At 38.2% G+C, this 26,243-nt stretch overlaps 2 protein-coding genes across 6 annotated transcripts; one reads left to right on the top strand and one right to left on the bottom strand.

The window, feature by feature from the left end:
* Positions 1-1,145: 1,145 nt before the first annotated feature.
* Positions 1,146-7,096, top strand: tmem45b (transmembrane protein 45B). 5 transcript variants are annotated; one of them, XM_066646058.1, is made up of 7 exons: positions 1,146-1,238; positions 1,430-1,617; positions 3,615-3,842; positions 4,702-4,905; positions 6,340-6,524; positions 6,632-6,774; positions 6,962-7,096. In XM_066646058.1, exons 3-7 carry the CDS (start codon positions 3,653-3,655, stop codon positions 7,077-7,079), a joined length of 840 nt encoding a protein of 279 aa, XP_066502155.1. In that variant the 5' UTR covers positions 1,146-1,238; positions 1,430-1,617; positions 3,615-3,652; the 3' UTR covers positions 7,080-7,096. The 5 variants fall into 5 exon arrangements, with proteins under 5 accessions (XP_066502155.1, XP_066502159.1, XP_066502157.1 ...); XM_066646062.1 differs by having other exon boundaries at positions 1,150-1,238; positions 1,469-1,617; XM_066646060.1 differs by having other exon boundaries at positions 1,227-1,249.
* Positions 7,097-7,870: 774 nt separating this feature from the next.
* Positions 7,871-24,916, bottom strand: nfrkb (nuclear factor related to kappaB binding protein). The gene is made up of 26 exons (XM_066646057.1): positions 24,779-24,916; positions 23,445-23,581; positions 23,116-23,317; positions 22,907-23,034; positions 22,632-22,803; positions 22,091-22,195; positions 21,936-22,009; positions 21,515-21,599; positions 21,208-21,379; positions 20,957-21,068; positions 19,638-19,764; positions 19,417-19,494; positions 19,237-19,316; positions 19,102-19,148; positions 18,903-18,963; positions 18,625-18,799; positions 16,523-16,629; positions 16,305-16,428; positions 15,955-16,034; positions 15,208-15,419; positions 13,875-14,151; positions 12,473-12,682; positions 10,642-11,403; positions 9,604-9,710; positions 9,290-9,425; positions 7,871-8,822 (listed from the first exon to the last, which is right to left on the bottom strand). Exons 2-26 carry the CDS (start codon positions 23,568-23,570, stop codon positions 8,694-8,696), a joined length of 3,888 nt encoding a protein of 1,295 aa, XP_066502154.1. The 5' UTR covers positions 23,571-23,581; positions 24,779-24,916; the 3' UTR covers positions 7,871-8,693.
* Between the last annotated feature and the right edge of the window lie 1,327 nt (positions 24,917-26,243).

The following is a 26,243-nucleotide window of genomic DNA, read 5'->3' as shown; positions in this document are numbered from 1 at the left end:
TGGTCAGTGGAGGAGCCGAATGTAGAAAGTAGGTGGACATATGGCCATGATGTTATGGTTGAACAGCGTGTGTGTGTGAAAGTTCAATGGTAATGTAAATACACACACACACACGTGTATATGCGTATTATAAACCATATTTCCTCTACAAACTTCCTCAAGCTCTTCTTCAGAATAATAGTGCTATTCTCTGCTCAGTGTTTACATTGTAAATTTCATTGTTTACAAAGAAAAGAATACGGTGCTCCTGGATCAGTGATGCCTGACAGATATCAGTCACTGAGATCTACATTACTGGTAAGGGCTTGGTCACCAGTGCACTTTTAATGCCCATTTCACATTAGGAGTGCACAAAGGCTGGCTTACAACATGTGACTCCAGTTAAATTCCATTTTGTTATACAGAGCAAAGTTCTCCTCTGTCTCTGGTCATTATGGCATGTGGCGTCAGTAAACTTCCGTGAAGATGGTTTACATATTAACTCAAAATATAACAGACTCATTCACTAGCCAACACCTTTGAGAAGTGTGTAATTACCGTTATTAATAAATAGCTTTTTCAAACTTAAAGGGCCTAGAGCAGGGAGGCTTTTTACACATACATTGCATTCATTGATAAAGAGACAAAATAAGTAAAAATTAGTTATGACTATTACAGAAACAAACAAAAAATTGTATACCAAGCTGCCTTAAGCTATAAGAATATGTCTATGTGCTCTGTGTTCAGTGAACATTGAACTTTAGGTGAAGACCTCAGAGATTTATTGCCTCAATTATGTACATTTTACCTGCTGAAGTCACCTGTTCAGGGCTGTGCTTTACTAAACCCCACAACTCCTCCCTCTCCCTCTCTCTCTCTCTCTCACACACACACACACACACACACACACACACACACACACACACTCACACACAATATACTCATGCAGTGTGGGCAATTACACAAACCCATATTAATTTTGAGATTCCCTCATCCATAGGTATTACCCTAAAAGCTCCCCTAAATTAAAATGTTATAATTTACATGAAAATTATATGGTCCCCAGATGGAAGACAAGTCCCCACAATGTGTTTGGTCAAACAGGTTCTCGTCTCCACTGTGTGATTCCTGGTACACACACACACACACACACACACACACAGAGAGAGAGAGAGAGATGCAGTTTTCATCACAGAGCAGGCAATGAAGTAGAGCGAGCTCCACCGGTTCCTCTAGCCAGTCAACACACCACAGTTCAGGTATGGAGCAGGTACACCTCTGTGTAGTTTATACTTAAAACTTTTTCTCATACCAAGACAAACTATTTCTTTTTTGACTGTGGGTTGCTATGTATTCAAAGTAAGAAAATTAACTTAAAATTAAGTTATAAAAAATAGTTTAAAATTTTTAAATTTGTTTAAGTGGTACTATCTAATATGTTGTTTTTCAGTTCTCTGTGGGAACTGAAAAAAATATTGTCGTTTTTCAGATGATGAGTTTGAAAGAAAGCCAAGCTGAGCAAATATAGTCAGAGTAAACACAACGAAGCTCCTGATGATGCTGTGATTCTGGACACCTTTAAAGAAGCTGAACACCTTAAAATAAGAAGTGAACGGAGAGCTAATAAGCTACACAGAGGTAAGATGCACGACAACAGCAGTGCTACATATTAACAGTGAAATCCTGATTATAATAATATGGCTAAGTTACATATATTTCCATATTCAAATAATATATCCTTAGTACAGGTAATGGCGCTGATGTGGGTCCAAAAAAGAGAAAACTCAGGAATAGATTAAATAAACTGACCACAATACTTCAAAATAAAATATAAATGAAAGAGAAATGTAAGGAGTGTGTAACAGGTGGAAGGGAGAAAATAGCTGCAGAAAATTGGAGACAGCTCTCCAAACACAAACACAAAAAATGATTTTAGTACTTTGTACACAATCCAGTCCAAAAGTACTTTATTTTAATTTGACAAGAGGTGTAAAGAAAGCAGAAATTAATTCATCAGCAGCTTGTTTGTTGGAGTGGACTTTCCACATACAGTACATATCAGTGCTCGGTCTTGATTAAAGAAACAAATATTTGGCCTTTTAGCTGTAATTCTTTACATATAATTTTATATTCAGAAATGTACAAATAGATTTACAGCATACATTTAATATTAATATTTATTTTAAAGTTTATGGACTGGAAATTGCCAAAAAGCAATAACAAAACAGTGCTCCATATTTACCCTAATCCACCCTCTCTAAATGTTACGCTATATACACCAATCAGCCATTACATTAAAACTTTTTTGTTGTTTCTATACTGACCATTTTATCAGTTACACATACAAAATACTTGCACACTGTAGTTCTGCAATTACAGACTGTAGTCAATCTGCTGTTGTGTATCCTCTGCCTGCTCCTTTTCACCCTGTTCTTTAAATGGTCAGGACCTACACACTATCATAACAGAGCAAGTGTTGTTTGGGTGGAGGATCATTCTCAGTGCTGCAGTGGTATTGACATGGTGGGGGTGTGTTAATGTGTGTTATGCTGGTTTGAGTGGATCAGACACAACAGTGCTGCTAGAGTTTGTCCACTCACTGTCCTCTCTGTTAGACACACCTACTTTATTGGTCCACCTTGCAGATGTGAAGTCAGAGACAGTAGCTCATCTGTTGCTGCACAGTTTGTGTTCCCCTCCTCTAGTCCTTCATTAGCGGACACAGGACACTGTTGGATGCATATTTTTGGTTTGTGGACAATTCTCAGCCCAGCAGTGACACTGAGGGCTTTAAATACTCCAGAAGCAATGCTCTGTCTAATCCACTTATACCAGCAAAGCACACGCTAACACACCACCAACACCACATCAGTGTCATGGCCTTTAGTGGTCCTGTATGGGTCTTGATCATTAAAGGACTGGGGACATAAAGGTAAATGGGGATAGCAAGGTATGAAGAGCATCAGATGATTAGAATCTATAACTGAAGAAATATAAAATGCACCTATATGGTAAGTAGTGCTGATAAAACTGACAGTTGTGTTATTTAATGTTACGGCTGATCACTGTACTTTGAAAATATAACCAATAACATATTCAAAATACAAATGTAATTATTAACATATATCCACACCTTGATCACACCATTTCAGAGATTGCCCATGTTTTAGATACTGAAAGAGTATGTACTGTTTTTACTTTCTGATTGGCTCCCTTTAAAGTGACTTTAACATCAGCAGCCTTTTAAACCTTAACAGAATCTTTATTACAGGATAATATCAAATGAACCAGAGAGACGTGGACATGGGATGAACAATGACACATATTCTTATCTCTTTATGACATGAAACATGGACAGCTTTATCAGAACTACTGTATCTCCAGCCCTGTATCTCAAAAACAGGACCTCTGGACATTATAATGGAAAGGAACGAGCACTAGTTAGTTTTAATGCTCAAAAGTCAATAAGGAAAATGATAAAATAATACACTGTGGTTTCTCTGCTGTGTTGATCTATTTTCCACCATGTCTAGTTTGCAGTTAGTGGGTAGATAAACCTGGTCATGGTATAGGGGTGTTTTTTAAGTGGTTAATTTTGTTCTTCATTTGGTCTACTCTTCTTTTTTTCACTTCAGATTGTTCAGGTTGCTCAGATTCTTGAGTTGGCCAGAAGATGGCCAACTTCAAAGGACATGCACTGCCTGGTACATTTTTCTTTCTGTTTGGCTTGTGGTGGTCTGTGAAATGCCCCCTGCAGCGCACTTGGGAGAAGAGACAGCCTGGTGGGAAGCAGCAGATGCCCAAATTCTTTAAAAGGATAGACCTTATTGAGGGGGTTCTGAAGACCTTTTTCGCTTTTGTTGGTGAGTGATGATCTCATACTCTTACACACTGTCTTTAGCTGTAAATTTATCAGAGTCCATTTCCCCAGGAGCAGCTCAGTGGTAAGATCGGTAACACTTTAAATTACAGCCCGCTAATTACTGGGTAAGTACAGAGTATGTATCTGTTAAGTAAGACGTAAGATAAAATAAGTACTGAGTATTGGGTATCTTAAGTAAGTAAGTACTGGGTATCTTACATTTCATTTTATCATTTCATCATTAGTACACATAAAGCCTCAATACATATCGGCTAAACAGTCTAAAATATCTCTGAAGTATGTGATGATGATTATTGTGATAAATCACATGGCCTAAACCTAATGAGTACAAAGCACCACGAAACTGTGCTAGTGCCTGTAATGAAAGTGTCTCACCATGTTCTTCTCTGTATGTGCACTGTAAATAATTTTAAAGGATATATACCTTATTTATAAAAAATGACAGTAATAGTCACTTGCATAAAATGTCATATATTTGAGTCAATTTTGTAATCTGAAACAATGCTTAGAAGGACAATGGATTCGGAACGTAGTTTTGTGCCTTATTTGTAAAGTGTTCGTAAGATATACCCTGTAATGACCACATATTTCTAGTATCTTGTCCTTTATTTACTCAGTACTTATTTTATCTTATGGCTTACTTAACAGGTACTTACTCTGTACTTAACTAGTAATTAGCGGATTGTTATTTAAAGTGTTACCCTAAGATCCTCTTAAATAGTAGAGAGAGTGTTCAGTGTGATGTCATTTAAGAATCATCTTCGTCCTATGCTTTTGTAATCCCAGCTCTGGCCAATGCAAGAAAGAAATAAACAAACAAAAATTCTCTTCTACTGCAGGCATCATGGCAGAGCAGTTTGTACCTGACGGTCCTCATGGTCACCTGTATAATGGAGGCTGGATAAAGCTGATGAACTGGCAGCACAGCACGATGTACCTCTTCTTTGGCATCTCTGGCATTGCCGACATTCTCTGCTCCTTCCCACTTCCTGTCCCAGCTGGGCTTGACCGTCTCTCCCTCTCTCTGGCTCTCTTTGTAGAAGGTACAGGCTTCAACAACAACAATGTTCAACAACAACATTAACTATGATAATAAAACAAATGTGGTGGTAAACTGAGGCATGTTTTGTAAAATTCTGCTTTTGGATGAAGATCTATACATAATTTATTGTTAAATGTAAATTTCATGCATATTTTCAATTACAACTTTATATTGCTTTAATGTTTTTAAATATTTCTTCACGTGTAAGCAAATTTCTTAAAGGTGTAGTCTGTTACACTGACTGCAAGTGTTTAAAATGGGAACTGCAATCCAAATTCAAAACACACGAGAGGGTTGTTTGCCACCCTGTCCCTTACCCCCTGACAAAAATACTCATGCAAGGTGCAGGTTGAGGAAACCTACAAGAACAAGAAAAAGAGAAGTTCCAGAACTTTAGAACTTTACAGTGAAAATAATCAGTCTATTTACACAGACACATATATAAATTCACTAAAACCTCTACTCGGGCTAGAGAAAGGCAGTTAAAAAGGTGCTGCAATGATTGCTTTTGAAACAAAATTAATATTCTGCACTTTCTTCATTTAAAACCTCAACGCCTTTAACACCTTTAATAAATACACACATCAAGCTTGTAGTCCTGCCAGGCTCTAGGCCACCTCCATCTTTCAAATACCTTGCTAGTACTGCTACTTGTTTTACTCCATCATAGAGCTTGGTCCTTAGAAGGACAGTGAGGATGTTTAGGTCCGGCCTAAATAAATGTTATCTCTGTTTCCTTGCTTACTTCCATGGCCGCAGCACGATGCGTTTATCAGCTATTGTGTTTCATACCTGGCAACCCAGAAATGATACTGGGGATGGAGCCGTGGGCAGGATCACAGGGCAAAACACACAGAGCTTTGCTCTGGAAAGGACAATCCTCCAGAAGAATATATTGGCAGTGCTTCAACAGTGCATATTTTCTTAAACTTTGAGGATGCACCCTGGTCAGTTTATGATTTAGTACAGTAAACAGTTTACAGAGTGCTCCTTTAATATATTAAGTGATGTTAATTCATGTTTAGTTATAATGTATGGTTGATTTGAATAGTAAAGTTACACAAAAAAGCTTTTTTTTCATCTAAGCCTATGTAAATAGTTTTTATGGCAGGTAAATTTGGACCCGTTTTAACACAATATAAAAGAACAGTTGTTGTGTTCAAAATATGTAAATTACTTGGAAATGTATGTATAAAGTTAACTTTTGGAAAGCAACACTGAATTAAATTCATTATAATTTAGAATTTAATATAATGTGGTTTTATCATTTGATCATGGAATTTTCTCAAGATGTAAAAAGCGGTCTGAATTTACAATTGGTATACTAAGAAAAAACTATTTAATTACACAGTATGTCCGTCTCCCCATACAGTTCTGTTGCAACAGTAGTCTGCCTACCATTTGTCTTTAAATCATGTTTACTTGCTTCCTTTAGGATTCCTGTTCTATTACCATGTTCACGATCGGCCACTACTGGATAAGCACATTCACTCACTGCTGCTGGTGGCTGTGTTTGGTGGAGCGGCCAGCACAATGCTGGAAGCATTCATACAGGATTTTACTCTGCTGGAGCTCTTCAGGAGCAGTGTGGCCATTCTGCAAGGCACCTGGTTCTATCAGGTATTACCTTATTAACATGAATATATTGTTATTTGTTTTGCCAATATTTTACATTATTTTACAATATTAACTCACATGTAAACACCTTACAATTATTCCCACGCCAGATTGGTTTTGTGTTATATCCCCTAAATGGAGAAGAGTGGGATACCAGCAGCCATGACAATGTCATGTTCATTACTATGTGCTACTGCTGGCATTATGCAGCTGCTTTGCTGATTGTGGGGATCAACTACAGTGTGGTCTGCTGGTGAGTAGATACTTAAATTTGAGAAGTCAACCTATTGTTAAAGATTACATATATTTCAAGGTGAATATGTCATTGCTGATCTTTCTGTAATATTATTTTGAACAGTGATAAATGACTGTACTCTATATTGAACAATATTTTGTAAAGTTCCTATATGGACCTAAGGCACGATATTTCTATTCCTCAGGACCACAAGAAGGTTGAGAGAGAATCACAGGCCGAATATAGAGATTGGCCTTAGAAAAACCTGTCTCACGGACACCAGTTCCCAGAAGGCTTTACTACAGGAATCGGATGAAGAATAGATTCCTCTGAAGAATCATAAAGAAATCTGAATATATAAATCAAATGACTACATTTATGGAAGACAATATTTCTATGTCTAGAATATTAAATAATCAGGATTTGCCTAATTTACGTCCATGAGTACATTATCACTCGTGCCAATTTTAGAATAGGCTGCGCACGCTGCCCTTTAATGCACACGCTCATTTGTTCCTGTTAATCCACTTGGCTGTGTACAGTTTTCCAAAGGAAGCACTGTAAAAAATGTTCAAAAAGAAGCACGTTGAACATCACCCTAACTACAAATGTAAATAAAACACTTTTTCTACGGGGTGGAGAGGTGTGATGTTTCTGAGTAACTGGAGTTTCAGGCTGATTTCAGGTACGTCTTTTCAAGCCTCTAAAACAATTCCTGCTACAACCAGTAAGACCTGCTTCTTCTTTCAAAATACAATGCACCTGTGTGTGTATCCAAATATAGACAACTTTGTCACACATTGTAGATGTGAACCCAGTCAAAGGCACTGGTTTAAAACAGATCTGCCAAAGCAGTACTTATATTAATTACTTAAAAAAAAAGTTTCCAGACTTTCCACACTGAATATCACTACTGTCAAAAAATATAACATCTCTAATTTTTAATGAAATACAATTTTAACACATCAGCTGCTCTTTACATTATGTAAGATATTTACAATAAACAGATGTATTGCTCCGGTTCAAATGGAATTGCAATAAAATCTCTGCAGTCATTTCAATTTTAACAGTTTTTGCTTTTAACTGTAAAGCTTTCGTTGTGTAATGACATGCACTATTTAATACACTCAGCTTCCTTTTTTGAGCACTGTTAGTGTACCTTTGTCCACACTCAATGATAATCCAGCAGTTATTTATTTAAAAGTAAGAAATAATGACATAAGCAAATGCTACAATGAAATTATTCATCCATCGTCTGTAATCGCTTTTGCAGTTCAGGCACCAGAGCCTACCTGGAATCGCTGGGTGTAAGGTAAGAACACATTCTGGAGTGGGTGCCAGTTCATTGCAGGGTGAGACACATACTCACATTCATTCATTCATTCAGTCATACACTCACACCTATGGACACTTGAGTATCCTATCCACCTACCAACCTGTGTTTTTGAAATGTGTGAGGAAACCCACATAGACACAGGGAGAACACAATGAAATTTGAATTTTCATTTTAAGGAAAAAAAAAAGGGCACAAATATAAATTACTTATAAATTGTCAACATAAATGTGGACAAAATAACACAAGACAGAGAGATTTCTGGTAACCCCAGCTTCCATACTATGGAAAACGCCAGGGTCCAAGATTATTTAAGTAAATTTAACATAAAAGTAACATTTTCCCACATTAAAGTTCTCAAAACCACAGCTGAAAACTACCTTCTACGGAGCAGCTTGTCCTTGAGAGGGTAGATAAAACACCTTGTCAGCTGGAAACCAACACTAAACACCAAACATTTCACACTTGGACACTTTCACAGAGTTCTGGCAAGCACCGTCTCTACAGATTGATAAGCTGCTGTTACTTTCTTTCTACTGCTGCTGTAGCTTTTAGTTTGTGCCTACACCCCACTGTCTGTGGAGACTTCCACCTTTGAGTGGCATCACTGAGGGTCAGGGTTTGTCTTGGGTGAGGGTGCAGTGGACACCACAACAGTGGACACTGTGGATTTAGGCGAGCTAGATGCTGAGCGCTGCTGCAGTTGTTGGGCCGGGACAGTCTGGATGCGCACCTGCATGGGGGTGGGGTGGGGTCAAAAATAAAAGAAAAGGAAAAAAAGATATATACATTTATTAAGTTTAAGGGTGAACCGGTGCGTGTATTTGTACTGAATGGTCCCAGCAATCACTGTTTGGTGTACACAGGCTATTAGGTAAATACACTACACTAACTAGCAAGAATACCAGCCAGACACTGTAAACTATTGTTTTGCATGATGTTGTGGGACTGGTAGTGGTTTAATGTTTTAGTTGGAATGTCTAGTTACTTGCTGATGTATATACATTGAAAATAGATCAAATAAATAATGTTTCGACTACATTTTAACTTACATACATGTTACATCAATATGTTCTTGGGTTGTGCATGTCTTGATAAACATAAAACTGGATAGGCCAGAGATTTGCACTGCTACTTTTCTTCTTTGAACAGGTATATAAAATTATGTGGAAATAATGGATTAAATGTAGAGGTGCTGACCTGTGTGGCTTGGCCCTGCTGTTGCAGCTGCTGCAACTGCTGAGCCGTGACAAAGCTGACAGGCTTGTTCCCGGCAATGAGCTTGGTGCCTGCTGGCATGGTTGTCAGGATAATATTCCTGCCAAGATTACTGATACTAAACACAGAACAGAAACTCGTGTCACATCAGGCAACCAAGCAAGTTACATTTGTTCTATAGTAGTTTACAGAAGGAAAATCAGAATGCACTGGACCATATGGTTAGAATGTAATGTGAAGACATTTTATCTACAGGCAGAAGTAAGACACTAGCAGACAAAGAAAAATAAACTCACTTAGTACTGATGCTGCCTTTCAATATAGGAGTAGTGACCACACTCTTACTCTTCAGAGGCTGGCTAAGGACAGAGAGGGGGACTGTGATCCTTGCAGGTAACTTCCCCTGAGGCCAATAAAAACAAAACACCATGTGGTAAAAGGCTTTTACATTCTATACAAAGACCTTGTACACATCCAGGGCAACTAAGGAGTGGCTCTGTAAGAAGCCTAGCCAGTCTCCAGACCTGAACCTAGAAAATCTTTGGAGGGAGCTGAAACTCAATGTTACCCAGTGACAGCCCTGAAACCTGAAAGATCTGGAGAAAATGTATATGGAGGAGAGGGTCTATCCCCCGCCGCAGTGTGTGTAAACTTGTTCAGGATCTACAGGAAATGTATAATCTCTGTAATTGTTTCTGTACCAAATATTAAGTTAAATATTTCATGCAATAAAATGCCAATTAATTAAAAAAAAAAAATCATACAATGTGATTTTGTGGAGTTTTATTAGATTCCAGTTGAAGTGTACCTACGATAAAAATTATAGACCTCTCTATTCTTTGTATTGTCCATATATTTGTATACTATATCATATGGCAACACCAAGTTCTCACCTTGTGGTAGGCAAAGGCTTATTATCATTAATTAATAGTGTTTTTACTAGCCTATTATTATTTGTAATATTATTTAAAAATATATTCTGAAATATATGAAGCGGTAGAGCAGATATAATCAGTAGCTGATACTAGCAGCTAATATTTATAGTCTATATCATTATCTGATTGCAATAAAAACCCAGTTCAACATTAAAAATATATTTTCATTGTATTTGACCTAACAGTGTGTTCTATTTACTTAGCATTATTAAACTATTTGTTAAATGGTACTTTAACCAATTAAGGCAGAGACTTTTAATCTTTTAAAATAATTTTAAGCTTTTATCTAACCAACATCTAACCACTCAGCTTCTCCTGGTCTGAAACGGATGTGAATCAAATTAATCAAAAATATTTACGTGCACTCTGGAAAACAAACCAAATAAATAATATGTTCACCTGTTGTGTGGCCACTACAGTAGCACTGACAGGCACTTGCCTAACCGTGGCTGCAGCTGTGCCCAGAGAAATGGGGGAGCCTGCAGTAGCAGGCCCCAGAGTCACACCTTTAGCTCCTGCCACCCCACTTGTTGCTATGGTGACCGTGGCAGCTCCGGAGGAAGCTGGGGGTGGCTTGGTGCTTGCAGTGGTGCTGCTGACCTGAGCAGTTGGACCCTGTTTCTGGGGGATCACGCCCAGGTTAGGTACTATGCGAATGGTAGTGCCGCTGGCTTTGGAGTCTGAAGAGGTGACAGTGGAGAAAGTGCGGGCTTTAGAGTCAGCCATGGTCACGGCCAGTGCAGGCATGAGGCGGATGGCAGTGTCACAAGTAGCTTTCAGATCAGGGTGCACCTTTACCAGAGTGGCAGCACCCGGTGTTCCCAGAGTGGAGGGGGCTTTGGCAGCCAGGGCCTCAGCAGTGGCTGGAGGGGCAGGATTTGTGGTAGCAGGAGGAGAGGGTTGTGGTGGGGTCACGTGCAGAGTGGCAGAGATGCCTTTGGCTGTGGCACCGGCAGCACTGCTCAGCATGTCTGGGGTGAGTTTGAGTGTAGCCATCATTTCTGGAGTGATGCGGAGAACTGTTTGGCCTTTAGCATCAGTGGTGATAGAGGAAGGTGGCAAGCGCAGAACATCTTTGCCCTGAATGCGCAGGTTGGTGGCAGTCAGAGGGATACCTGTTGCATTCTGGGTCTTCACACCCAGTTGACCAGTAATAGCAACCTGGAGTGAAGAGATTTGTTTGAGAGCATTGCAGTGTATGCCGAGTATGTACATCACAACACAGACAAACTTTCCTCTCTTGTATTTCTTTCTTTTATTTCTATTTTTCATTATAAGTAGTATTATTTTTAATAATGACATTTTTGCCAGGACTTGCATGTGTTGTTGCTTATCCTCGAATAGTGGTTCTCTTGCAAAACCTCTTTGGCTTGGTCTCAGGCAGATTTCTAGAGTTGTGCTACATACAGTTACAAACTCACACAGCTCTCATGGAGCTGTGGCAGATTGTGGGGGGGGGGGGGGGGGGTTCATGCCACAACGCACATGCTTAGTTATATTGTGCAGACCCATCAACCAATCACTGCTCACTAAACTCTGTCTTAGCCAGTATTCTGTAGAAAAATGCAGACATAAAAGTGAAACTAAACCCTGTGTGCTTATTTAGTTTCCTTTGACACACATTCTCTGTATTTGGTTAACATAGAGTTTATGTGTTTACCCCTTTCTTAGCTGCATTTTCTTAAACTGCAGTACATTATGAGACGATAATGATAATGTAAAAAAAATGTATAAAATGTATTACTATTTGTTAATTAAGTACAATAAATTTATACAGACCATCTCAACACGATGAAAAGATCTAGCGTGATTCATACTTTCTTTTGATCTTATTTGTTTTCTGTTACTTTTTAGAAAGTGGCAAAGATAAAGGCTGTCATTAAAACATATTGGTATAAATTGGTTTTATATACAGTACAGGCTTAGTGGATGCAGTAATCAGTTTCCATATAATCCACAAATAACACTAGTTTTCAAACTTCAGTGCATCAGTAGTTTCAGGATATTTCATTATTTTTCTCATATTCTCAAGTGTTCCATTAATCATAAATTTAACTTCTAAATCTCCAAGTTTATGACATGTGGTAATTCATGTTGAGATCATGATGAGTACATGAGTTAATTTATAAAAACAAACAAACAAACAACAACAACAAAAAAAATCAGCATTTAGGAAATTATTTAATAAACAACAGCCTTGGAAATTGCATGTACTACAGGGCATTTGTACCTGTTTAATGATGTTCTGGCTTGTGACCCCCTGTAAAACTGCAGGCGAAGCAGTATTATGAGCAGGGCTTCCTGGAGAGCTGGTCTGAGCTTTAGTGACTGCTACAGCAGAGGCCAGGCCCGGGACAGTCAGACCTGCCTGAGCTCGTGAGGCTTGTACCTGGACAGGACTTCCTGCAGACTGTGTCCTTAAAGGCAGAGTCACCACAGTCTGCACATACAGAATTAGACATTACCACACACAAAAATTTACATTAGGTGTAGGTACGCACCCTGAAAATTGGTGTTAACCACTCTTATTATCAATTATATCTTCATTTACTGTCTCTGCTTTTATCAGAACATCGTGACCAACAGTGTTCTTTGAAAAGAAGAATGCTGTAGAATAACTAACCACAGACCACTTGTTTTTTGTGGCATGTAGGAACATAAAGCTTTCTGACTTGGGTTGGAATGAGTATAAACCCACAGAAAACAATGTGGTTCACAAATGAAAAACCGTTTAAAAAAAATCTTGTGTAACAAAGATACTAAAGATTCATAAATAATAAACCTATTTTAATAATAATAAACAAAAATTTTTTTTTTAACATAGCAACTATATAAAACAGAAAGCCTTTTCACAGCATGTGGAGAAGTGTTTTTAAGATTCAACCCATCCTTAGACCTACTGCACGGAAGTGCTATACTATTGACCTGCAAGAAGCCTATCAGAAAGCAACTGAGTAAATTACGGACAAATGTAGCCAAACTTAACCTCTGTGCATATAAAAGGTCAACGCATATGATACTGAGATGAATGTTTATTAAACATTCTGTACCACCTACAAGTAAGGAACAAATCTGGAATTATTCATATAATTATTCAAATAGTTCAATTAATGTAACTTGGTTTACAATAAAAAGTTAAGTTGCAGAATTTAAATAATAATTTTTTAAACACTGTATTACACCCATGTTATGAGAAGCTCTATCTATCCAAAGACACTGTGACCGCTTATCTAGTTCAGGGTCCAGTGCCTACCCTGAATCACAGGGTGCAAGGTGGGAACACACCCTGGAGGGGGCGCCAGTCCTTTGCAGAGTGACACACACACCTATGGACACTTTTGAGTAGCCAATCCACCTACCAACATGTGTTTTTGGACCATGGGAGGAAACCAGAACATCAAACTCAAACCCACAACCCCAGGATGCAGGAACTGTGTGACAATGACAATACCTGCAGCGCCAATGTGCCCCCCTTAGAACAATCATCAGTTTTTTTTTATTTTCACATGAAAAATTCCACTACAGCATGCTGGAGGGAAGTAAAACAACAATAAATTCTGTCCACTGAACAGGCAGGTTGCAATTTCCTACAAATGTTTAACAGAGTCCTAGTAATTAAGTGATACACTGACCTGTGCAATGCCCTTACTGTGGGCCATAGTGACAGGCACTCTGATATGGTGGGGTGTCTGATGCACCAACGTGGCTGCTTGGCCTGCAGAGGCAGCAGGAAGGCCAGCCTGGGCAGTGACCACACGCACCTGAGGCAGAGAGCCTGCTGGAGCAGAGTGAGCAACTACTCGAGTTGCAGGCTGCACTGAGGCCTGCTGAGATGCCTGTGGAGCCACCTGACCAGCAGAAAGGAGAGTGCCCAGCTGAGGCATGGAGGGAGGGGACACAAGTAGAACACTGTAGAAAAAAAGGTGATAGCACAACCAAATTATTATTCTACTTACAGCTACCATATTCAAAACTTGCAAGAAGTCATACTCTGGCTCTGGAGTTCCGTGGACATATAGAAAATATATCTGCATTTGCATATAAAATGTTTTACTTTAGCTCCAATATTGAAGGCTTTCACGCTTATGTATAGAGCACACTGGTGCTCTTATTCCTGTGTCAGACTTAAAACTTGTTTTTGCTTATCCAAATGTGGATATATAAAATTCTCGTATTATAAATAACTATTTAAACAGAGAGGATGTATTTAAGCTTAAAGGAACAATATGCAGTATTTCTACTGCAAGTACAACTTCTAAATTATTGTAATGTTCCACGGAGCCGTAACAGGGAGAATAGAGCCTCTGTTGTGGCTACACCGGGTCCTCTGCTGGTTTACTGCATTAAGCAACATCTGAATCACAGGGCATAGGACTCTCTCGAGAAATGGGTAATGCTTAACTGCACATAGCACACAGGTGGATGGTTGCCTAGCTACAAGAAGAACCTAGCTCTGTATTCCCAGAGAGAGAGAGAGAGAGAATGAATATTAATACTGGACTGAATTTTTTTTTTCATGTATTGCGGTGCTAGTTAGTAATAGTTTTGTTGATGAAAGTGTTATAATTTGAGGGTGTTACTGAGCAGTGAGCCAGGGTTTGCAGCTGCTTACTTTAGCCGGATTCGCTCGGTTTTAGCATTGGACAATGATTCTGTTAACAAGTGCTTTACTGTTGGTTGCTGTGGTTATAACGGCTAGTGTACAACCAAATTTACATTTTATGGTTGTAATAACATGGTCCAGTGTGTATTATGAGCGATTTATGGGTTTTTATCATGTAGTCAACATTATTTATTTGATTACACACATTCCCCCGAATTACACTTAATAGCAGGTAGGGGGTGGTCAAGAGACAAAAAAAAAAAAAAAAGACATTGTATACCTTTAAATCTGTGAATACAAATGTTGATACTAGTTATCAAATGAAATACATAGCACTTCAAGGATATTCACTGTTCAAATACCTAGAGCTGGTTTTGATAGGGTCTGGTAACCCTGCTTTGACAGATGTTGCCACTGTTGGAGGTAATGGGGATTTTGGTGTGCCCACGGTGCCTGGTGTTGGGGTACTAGCGGGCTGGGGTAAGCTGGGAGCAGGTGTAGAAGGCCCCTCAGGTACAGAGCATTGCCCCTCTGTAGTACCAGTCTTTGCACTTGTCTCTTTGTTGCTGGACTTCTATAAAAACACATACACACAAAAGCAAACATTTAACCCACAGATATTTTACATTTGAAATGAATGTGCAGAATGAACAAAGGAATGATTTCAAGACAGAAAACTGGTGACCCGGTTCTCAAATCTACAACCTCATTAGGCAAGGCAAGGCAAGGCAAATTTATTTATAGAGCACCTTTCATACAAGAGCAATTCAAAATGCTTTACAGAAAAAAACAGTTAAATTAAATAAAAATAAAAATCATGAAAGTCCATAATACCATAATAACAATAAAAATAGTGCAACAAAATGAAATAGTATTAAATATGTTATTATCCATTAAAATGCTGCAGATTAAAGGCACATTATGGTGGGGGGGGGGGGGGGGGCTTCCTCCAAAACGTACACAGCCAAGGGTATTAAGAGACTCTGTTCTCTCTATTACAGCTCAGTGGAGTATCACAATGATTTAAAAGCTGTAATTTTAATGTCAATTTACTATTAATTAATATTGTTCTTTAATTGTTTTCAATTTCTGTATGACATTGTACTCACGGGTTTAGGGGTGGGTTTAGGCTTCTGTTGCAGTGCCTTTCGTGCCTTGGCAGCTGCTGCCTGAGCTTGGTGGATCCTCTCTGCAAATATATATAAAATATTATGTACTTCAAATAGTCTCTCTCTGTTTAATCAATCACGTAGATGGTCACACCACAAAATGAGATAAGCTGGAACTTGACTGTTACTGTTAAACCTGTTCTGTACATCTGCATCCGAATTTAGAAGGTAGTTATGGCAACAAAGGCAGCAGTCATGGTTCATCGGGACCGTCCTTACAGGCTACATATTTTGTGCATAGTTTAGATATGTAAGAATCCAACATATAATTTTGCTCCAGAAGCTCATACCAAACTCCTCTTGACTCCGGTCTCTGTGTAGGTAAATCCAAAGCTTGCGTCCAATGTCGTATTTCACGCAGGGGTCCTTCTCATAATGAAGGCGGTCCAGTGCCCCACTTACAACAGTGTTAACCTGTAAAAAAAATAATAATAAATGGCCATGTGATATTAATACAAACCTCAATAGACAGGGTGCAGAGAGGAGAAGTGTTTACTGTGTTACAGACCTGTGCACTAGTGACGTCAGGAGCCAGAAACTGGGAATCCTTCAGAAGTTCACAGATTTCAGCACGAGTTCCCTCACCATTGGGAAGTCTGGCAGCTGCATCTCGAACTAAGAACACAAAAAATTTGCCAGAAGTAAACATGCTGATTTAAGAATACTTTTTGCACTTCAAATCTTTATGATAATGACCACCTGAGCTGATCCTAGATTCATCTTTAAATGCTGTGTACCATAAATAAGTTTCATATCAATGTTAGATGTGATACATAAAGTTAGAATATCATGAAAAAGTTTATTTCAGTAATTACATTCAAAAAGTGAAACCTGTATATTATACTTTCATTACACACAGACTGATATATTTCAAGTGTTTATTTCTTTTAATTTGATGAATATAACTGACAACTAATAAAACACCCAAATTCAGTATCTTAGAAAATTTGAATATTTTGAAAAAGTTCAATATTGAAGACACTTGGTGCCACACAAAAAAAAACCTGGACTGCTGCTGAATGGTCCAAAGTTGTGTTCTTTGATGAAAGTAAATTTTTCATTTTCTTTGGAAATCAAGGTCCCAGAGTCTGGAGGAAGAGAGGAGAGGCACAGAATCCACATTGCTTTAGGTCCAGTGTAAAGTTTCCACAGTCAGTGATGGTTTGGGGCGCCATGTCATCTGCTAAGGTCCACTGTGTTTTCTGAGGTCCAAGGCAAACGCAGCCATCTACCAGGAAGTTTTAGAGCACTTCATGCTTCCTGCTGCTGGCCAACTTTATGGAGATGCAGATTTCATTTTCCAACAGGACTTGGCACCTGCACACAGTGCCAAAGCTACCGGTACCTGGTTTAAGGACAATGGTATCCCTGTTCTTAATTGACCAGCAAACTCGCCTGACCTTATTAATCTATGGGGTATTGTGAAGAGGAAGATGGAACACACCAGACCCAACAATGCAGAAAAGCTGAAGGCCACTATCAAAGCAACCTGGGCTCTCATAACACCTGAGGAGTGCCACAGACTGATCGACTCCATGCCACGCCTCACTGATGCAGTAATTCAGGCAAAAGGAGCCCCAACTAAGTACTAAGTGCTGTACATGCTCATACTTTTCATGTTTCATTTCATGTAACATTTCTAAAAATCTTTCTTTTGTATTCGTCTTCAGTAATATTCTAATTTTCTGAGATACTGAATTTGGGGTTTTCATTAGTTGTCAGTTATAATCATCAAATTAAAAGAAATAAACTTGAAATATATCAGTCTGTGTGTAATGAATGAGTATAACATACAAGTTTCACTTTTTGAATGGAATTATTGAAATAAATAAACTTTTCATGATATTCTAATTTTATGACCAGCACCTATACATGTTTTTTTTTTAAATCAATAATTAGATTTGCTTATTGTTTACATGAAACATTTTTAAAAACATAGTTAAAAAGGAAGCTGTTTTAACCCAAGTAAATGTATTAGTACTTTCATTCACATGGATTAGAAAAAACATGAGAATGAATTGTAAATCTTTCCCTTAAATTAAATAAAATGTGCACACAAATTAGTAAATCATTCTCTCAATTAAATAAAATGTGTGCATGAATCACTAATTTGTTCACTCAAATTAACTTATATGAGCACACAAATTGTAAATGATTCATTTGAGTTAATATTTATTTTTACCGGCTGCTCTTTCCAGGATCCGTACATTTCAACTGGTTCATTCATCATGAAATATTCACACAATGTGAAGGACAGCTGCTGTGCTCAAATGATGCAGTCAATTTAAAAAGATACATGGAGATACATGTATTTCATTGGACTGTGACAATTTAAATATAAATTGGCCAGCCAAACCAAATTCAAGTCTTTGTTCTTTTGTCAGTTAAATAAAATTTTAAGTGAATTCACAAACAAGTTTTCTTTTTTTTTAAACATATCCACTGTTCTGGAAATTAGGTTTGTAAAATGAAGGTAAATTTTAAGAAAAAAGGTCAAATGATTCTAACATAATACGCATTAATACAGCCGTTCTACAGCCTGTTACTTGGGTTTCTAGAATTTCTTGAAGATGTCTGTGTACGTGAAAGTTTTTTTTTGAGAAACATTACCCAGGGAGAGGATAGTGACGTAAGGAGGCCGGTCAGAGCGCAGAAGAGAGTGCTCACGGGCTTTGTTGAGGGACATTTCCTTGTCAAATACTCCCTTGACTGGCCCCACCACAGACTCAAACCCATGCATGCGGAATATGAAGGCTTTGTGAGGCTGGTCATAGCGCTGCTGTTCCTAAAATTCAGAAACACTAATGTTAATGATACAACCAAATCAAATTCCACATGTACTTAAACACTTCTTTGCTTGCCCAACAACTGGGTGCCCTGCTCTTTACCTGCTCCTGAAAGACATGCCGCTCCTCTCCTGTGCTGGGTCTCACCACAAAATCAGTCCACCTGCCACATGAAAAGAGCACTAAAACATGTGCAAACAGCAAGGAAACAAAGGAATCCTGTTTCAAGGCTAGAAGTAGAGTCACATGAAGTGTAAGATAAACAATGCTGTTTTCACTGCTAGCTCAGGGTGATACTTACACTCTTGGAGCTGGAGGAGTCAGCTCAGCAGCTTCTTCTCCTTCCTGCTGTTAAAGGAATGGATACAATGTCAGAGTACCTATATCCATTGTTTTTTTTACACCAAGACAGAGGCTAATAAATACACTAAGGTACCTTGACTACTACATGGTCCTTTGACTCCAGCCAATGAAGGCAAAGTGCACTAAGATCTTTCTCTGTATCCTGAGAGGGACCTGAAAAACATATGTTTTGTAGCTTTCTAGCTTCCAGAAAAAGTCTGTGTGCTTAAAGTTGATGGCAAAATTTGTGGCTGATTATAAAAAGTAAACTTACCAATCCATTTCCACTGCTGGGAATTCTCCCTGAATTCTACATAAGGAGTGAAGCCACTAGGTAGAGCCATTGAGCCAGCTAAATAACACACACAGAGAGCAAACAATATTTTCTCATATAACAAAATGATTCACTTTCCTGTAGAGATCACATGAAAGACTAGTCTGGAAAAACACTCATTTTGTAGGAGTAATAAACACTACTGATGTAGTGCTACTCACATTTATTTTCTCCGGCTAAGAACTGCAGAGCAGCCACTACCAGCTCTGACCAAGAGGGAGCCATAGAGAACCAAGGATTGAGGGCACTGGCAGGAGAGTTTTGCCACTGCTGCACCTTCTCCTCTATCTAGGGAGCCATGAAAAGGCATTGTATTGCATAGGTCTGAGAGGTACAGCACACACAATCTATCAGACATTAGCTATTGACTATTTATTACTCTGAGACTGACATTAACAGCACAATATTACTCTGACTGAGAATGACAGTCTTAAGATATGATCATGACACAACAACACGTTTAATTTCACCAATGGTCTGACTAAGGCCACATTAGGTTTTGCCAGGTTAAAACTTATCACATTAAATTATCATGATTGTAGTCTTGTAGACTATCTTGATTAGGACTAATTCTTAGTCTAAGAACTTAAAGGAGCAATCTGTAGGACATTTAGGACTGTAATTAGTCATAAAATGTCCAGGGTGTGTGATCATAGATTAAGGAAACACTCAAAGTTAAAACACTACTGCCTCTCACAGCATTGTTAAAACAGTATATTCTCCTTGAGAAGTGCCCAGTCTGGTACGGATCCCACCCTCCGAGGTCCTGCCTCTCATGTCCGATCATTTTACAGTCCACCATGTGGCCAGGTCTACAAAGTGTCTCGTAGCCATGAAATGACCAAGTGAACAGAGTTAATGTTATATTTTACTGGACCCAAAAAGACCCATTATCCTTCTAAAAAATCTCCTTGACCAGAGACAGAGTAAAATGAGAGGACATATTGGCCTTATGTTTGAAAATTGGAGGCAGTTTACAAGCAGCAATGCTACAGGCCAGAGCTGACTAATTTTCACTGAACAGGTAACAGCAAATCATTTCTGGAGGGGGAGAGAAAAAAAAAAGCCTCCTAAACAACATTTATAGTGGAAAGTAACACCAGCCTTGTCTAGTCTAAATATTTTAGGTGGATTTGGACAGAAAACACTTGTAAATGCAGGAAAATGGTGGTCGAATGTGCACTTTATTGCATAGGTAGGTGTTTTAGTGAAATGATGAACACATTTCTGTGTAAATATGTTAATTATGGCACATTCTTCTTAGCTATTACAGCCCAAGTTCTTAAACTTGTCATTTGCTTGTTCGTTCAGTTTTCCTCAAACTGGCAACCAGTTTGATCAGGGGGAGGAGACTTTTTCCACTGTTTTGAAACTGTATCAGATTACATATTGCTCCTTTAAACTATGGTGTGAATGTATAGTTATTGTTAGCAACACATGTAGTGCTAGACAGTCTGGTAATTAACAGTAGGCTTCCTACCAGGGCAGAGGATGCCAGGGACTCCTGTCTAAGGATGTCTTCCAGCAGGTTAAAAAAGCTAATGGCTATTTCCTCCACCATATCAGGACTGTTCTGTGATTCTTCCATTGGTCTGTATGTAACAGAAGAATCAGGGGACAAAGGAAAAACAACAATAAATAAAATAAAATAATCACGTCATGCAATGCAGTCCAGTCCATTATAGATTCCAAAAGTGAATTAAAAACACATTAAACGCAAAACAGACTCACTCTTCCTTAACATTCTGAAGGCCAGCTGTGCTGTCACATATTGTGGTTGGCACAGAGGCTGCTGGCATCTGAATATCACAGCCATCCTCAGATTCTGTTTTTATAGGTCTCATTTTCCGTCTCCTCTTTTCTTCCCTCATTTTCTTTTTAGGCAAAGCCAGGTCAGGCAAAGCTGTGTGTGACAAGATATAACAGCAGCATAAATCTCAGTCAATTACATTTAAAAAAAATTAAAAATAAATAAATCAACAAGATGAAATCAAGTGAGAGTAAACATATTACAAACAGTCAGGTTCATTATTCTCACCCATAATTGATCCTTTTCTACCTAGATTTACACGGGACATAATATCACCAAGCTGGAGGTCTGATGTCATCAGATCAGGATGATCCTAATGGAGACAATATACCATGGCTGAAGCTGCTAAACATCAGTAAAAATACTGCTGTGTATACAGGCACTATATAGTATCTTAAGGGTATTATAGAGTAAAATGATTCAGATCTACGAACATTTTCTAAAACTAACACTACACCAGTCTATTTTTTAAAATTATTATTCTAGAGGTAAAATGCAGTACTCTAAGAGTTATACACATAACTACTGTCCCTGTTCAATGATATCTACCTAAAATAAAATTATTTTAACACAACTATTCAGGACAATCAAATTAGTGCATTTTATTAAACCATCAAACTAATAAAGGTACATATTTGGATAAACTAACTGGCTGTCGTCTCCTCTTTTCCCTGTGTCTTCGCAGCATGGCTCTGAATTCCTTCTCGCCCAGCTCTGCTTTGTCTTTGAAAAACATATAAAGTCATTATCTTTGTATACAATAAGTTACAATAATATGGACTGATTAATTGCTCTTGAACTGACCTCTAGTTTTCATGTCCTGGGTATAGAGGCTGGGAAGAATCCTGAGAGAGATTGTTTGTGATGGGGAAGAAGGGGATGGAGGCACGGATAACCAGGATGATGTATCTGCAAGCACAAACAATTCATTTTTTTTAAACATGACTTATTATTTCTTAAATATTACACCAAAGTCAGCAGTAATGAAAATTGTTATTGATATCAATTATGATTTTAAGATTGTAAACAAACTATGACCAGACAACATTAGCTAACAGTTCACATTTGAGATGATGTATCAGTATCTAGTTACAAAGAGTTGTGACATTAGCAGAAAATTCTAATACTGTAGGATTATTAGACTTAATCAATGGCATAAAATCGGTTAATTCATGTTTGGATAACTCCTTCTTCCTAAATGCTTTTTTAATTGCAACCAAGATGGCATTTTGTGTTCAAGCTGAATTATAAGCAAATAAACATAACAAGCAGTTTAACAAAAGTGTATTGCCTAACCATTATACTGTAAGGAACATAACAATTAGACACATTTCTGTTAAAATACCATCTTCATCGGATGACACGCTGCAATCCCCACACTCTGTTTTCACCTCCCGCAATATCCGACCCACTCTGTGCTGGACACGCTGCTCTTGCACCTCCTTGTGGGAGGGGACAGTATAGCGACGTTTCACATCCAGATCAGGACCACTGTGCACAGCCAGATCCAACAATTCCTAAACAGAAACAAAATAAATAAATAACTGATAAGTGAAACAAATACTGAAAAGGTGGTGACCAAAATGAAATAAATGATCTGCTTTTATAGGTTAAGCTTACCTTTCTGGAAACAAGAATTTGCTTGAGCAGTTTGTGGTAGTACTGCTGAAGGGAGTAGACATGCTTCTTTCTCTGTGACTTTGCACAAAGCTGTCTGTATTTAACAACCTCCGGGTTAAAGTAGCCATCTGAGAATACACAACAAGTAATTTCATACAAGATATTGAAGAGGTATCTTATAGACCTACTATGTAACAAAAGAAAGCTACCTCTGAAGAGCTTCTGGGCAAGGTGCAGAGGATTTCCAAAGCAGAAGTTCTGGTTGTTGAAGAGGTCACTGATGACACCGTCTTGTTCTGAAACATTATTTTCTGGAAACTGAGGCAGGAGCTGCCGTAAGTTTTGTCTCTGGGCATCTGTCAGTACCTCAGACCATGTACTTTCACTCATCACCGAGAAGAAAATCTCTGGCTGCTCATAAGAACATTCAAACAGACAAACACACACACGCATGCATACAAACACATAAATGAATGATGAAGTGAAATAGCAAATACTGGAGTAAACCTCTTAGAGTTCAAACAATAATGTTACTCACATCCTCCAGAAAATCCTCAGGAATTCGAACCCTGCAGTTTCCCAACATGCACTCCTCCATTACACAGCCATCCATATCCATCCCTGAGCCCAAGGGGTCCGTCAGCATATGAGCCAAAGAATCCATCTTTTACGAATCTTAAAAGTGAACAAAGTTCTAAGACAGCCAGTTTACCTCAATATGAACATACGGCTAATAACACAATACAAATAACTGAGAAATATATACAAAGGTGAGTTTGGATTCACCAAGTTTTCACAGAATTTTCCCCACAATTATTAGCCATCCAGATCTCCAGAATCTGAACTATCAAATTTTTCCATTCAATATTAAATGCTTAAATTATGGGTTTTAACTAAACTATTATCAAATAAATACAATATCATACTATCATTAACATGGATCCCAGTTAACCACATTGTGTAATTCATTGCCAAAAGAGAACAAACACACTGATACGAAGCATAATTTCACCCCTTGTGTTGAAAGTCCTAACCAAAAGTGAGTGTGTAAGTATGTGCACCCACCAGCCATAATATTATGAAAACCGCCTTGTTTCTGCACTCACTGCCCATTCTCTCAACTCCACTGACCATTCAAGAGCCCTTTTTAGTTCTACAACACACACTGCAGCGCTGAGAATGATCCACCACCAAAATCATATATGCAGGATGATAGGAGTTTTTAAAAAAGTATGCAGAGGAACCACTGAATAACAATCTGTAATTGTAGGCTTGGTCAGTGGAGCTAAGAATGGACAGTGAGTGTAGAAACAAGGCGGTTTTCATAATATTTTGGCTGGTAGGTGCAAATACTTACACACTCACTTTTGGTTAGGAGTGGTAACGTTAAGGCACGCTACACAGGTTTTTACAATTACAGTTGAAACTAGATTAAAATGCTAAATTTCTGTTCAGTTTTGTAACAGTTTGATTTTTATACTTATATCTGCATTAAAAGCTACAAGAACCAAAGGCTCATGATGGTGGAATCCCTCAGATATTTGGCAACAATTTTCCAACTCCAACAGCTAGCCTAATCATAAACATTTACTCTAAATTTACATGATCCGCAAGTAAAAGGTTGACTGCGTGGCATACTCAATTAGAGTCTGTGAAAAGAGGAGAAAGATAAATATACTGCGTATAAACATATTTATTAACTTCTAATAAGATACTTAAATATTTATCGTGGTTCACGGGCTAACAGCTGAGAACAGAGTTCAGACATGTGCTCTTCCTCAATTTCCTTAAATTACTTGGTAGATACTACACAAAACATAAATACACATCGTATTATCGGGTCATATCACATAAATATTTAAATCATCTTACCATCCGAGCTGACAAAAACGAGGACTAATTCTATCCACAGCTGCTCGCCACACGAAACAGAGGTAGGAATCATAACATCGGTGCACCGTAATTTCCGTCTCCAAAACCCTTCCGGCTTCCACAGCGCTTTGTTCAGTCCTAGGCAAGTGGTGCAAGGTCATTCTCTATTTGGAGTGGGAAACCTTGTTTCAAATGTTAGAGGGCTTAAAATTATCATAAATATTAATGTTTATAATTACGTGTCAACATATGCATATATAAAAGCTATACCAATTAAAACCACATTTTCATTTCCATTACTATTTTTTTAACTTTCCTTTTTAAAATCATGTTTTGTATGTTTTAAACTTTTAAAATACCTTGTCACATAACCAATTAATATTTCAGCAGATAATTTTTTAAAGCAAATTATGGTTTAGTATATTCATTGTTACACCATGCGAAATTAATTAATGTTTTATTAAAATTTTAATTTGTCACTGAGATTTTGGTCACTGGTATTATCAGGACTTTTACAGAGTATTTTATAATAGATATTTACAGCTATGTTAAACTGCTTCAGAGACAGAGGCCGTAAAGGCAGCATAGAGATTCAGATTCTGAACTTATAGTGCTGTTTACCTGGCAAAACGCAAGAGATATACTGGAGAGATATCAGAATAAAAGTAAATGGGTATCTCTCAGAGCGAGGGAAATGTCAGACAGATGAAAGATGTTGAAAAAGGCAGGCAAGGCACAGAGCACATTTAAGGGCACCACTGACCAGGAACCTAAGGGTTAGTTTCAAAACTTGGTGCATGCCAGTATAGTATTTCTTGTTGCAATTTGTATTACAACAGAATGGTGTGAAAATGTTTCTAAAGCCCAATCATAAAATATAAAATGGACAGCAGCCTATATGAGATATTCTCTTTACAGAAATTATACAGTTCACATTTTCATACATTTTTGCTAATAGGGCAGCATGGTGGCACAACAGGTAGTGTCCTTAGTGTCCAGGGTCCTTAGGTTCTGGGTTTGAGCCCCATTCCAGGTGACTGTCTGTGAGGAGTTTCGTGAACTCTTCCCGTGTCTGTGTGGGTTTCCTCCAGGAGCTCACAGTCCAAAAGCAAGACATTGGTAGGTGGAATGGCTACACAAAAGTGTCCGTAGATGTGAGTGTGTGAGTGAATGTGTGTCGCCCTATGAAGGACTAGTACCCCCTCCAGGGCCTTGAGCCATGGAGCCATTTTCAATATAAATGAAGGAAAATTGTAAGGAGATGCTACGTCTGCATGGTTCCTGTGAATGTGTTCAACTTGAAATGATTGGACACAATTTAGTGAAAGATTATGGAACCAAGAAAAAAAGAAAAGGGTTAGATTATGTCAAAGTAAAAAAAAAAAATCTCCTACTCTTTATTAGGGTGGGTTGACCAAAAAGAAATAACTGATATTGTTAAAAAAAATAATAAATACCCTGACTG

This window comes from Hoplias malabaricus, chromosome 15, assembly GCF_029633855.1.
Source record: "Hoplias malabaricus isolate fHopMal1 chromosome 15, fHopMal1.hap1, whole genome shotgun sequence".
In the NCBI taxonomy this organism is placed as follows: domain Eukaryota; kingdom Metazoa; phylum Chordata; class Actinopteri; order Characiformes; family Erythrinidae; genus Hoplias; species Hoplias malabaricus.
Note: the sequence above shows the minus strand (reverse complement) of the source record. Positions and strands in the feature narration are given on the sequence as shown.

Coding starts and splice junctions, on each gene's coding strand:
- tmem45b (XM_066646058.1), top strand. CDS start 3,653: ATGGCCAACTTCAAAGGACATGCACTGCCTGGTACATTTTTCTTTCTG. Junction 6,525..6,631: donor AAGGCACCTGGTTCTATCAG/GTATTACCTTAT, acceptor TTCCCACGCCAG/ATTGGTTTTGTGTTATATCC. Junction 6,775..6,961: donor AACTACAGTGTGGTCTGCTG/GTGAGTAGATAC, acceptor TCTATTCCTCAG/GACCACAAGAAGGTTGAGAG.
- nfrkb (XM_066646057.1), bottom strand. CDS start 23,570: ATGGATTCTTTGGCTCATATGCTGACGGACCCCTTGGGCTCAGGGATG. Junction 23,035..23,115: donor TGCCCAGAAGCTCTTCAGAG/GTAGCTTTCTTT, acceptor GTGTATTCTCAG/ATGGCTACTTTAACCCGGAG. Junction 15,420..15,954: donor CTAAACCCACCCCTAAACCC/GTGAGTACAATG, acceptor GTGTTTTTATAG/AAGTCCAGCAACAAAGAGAC.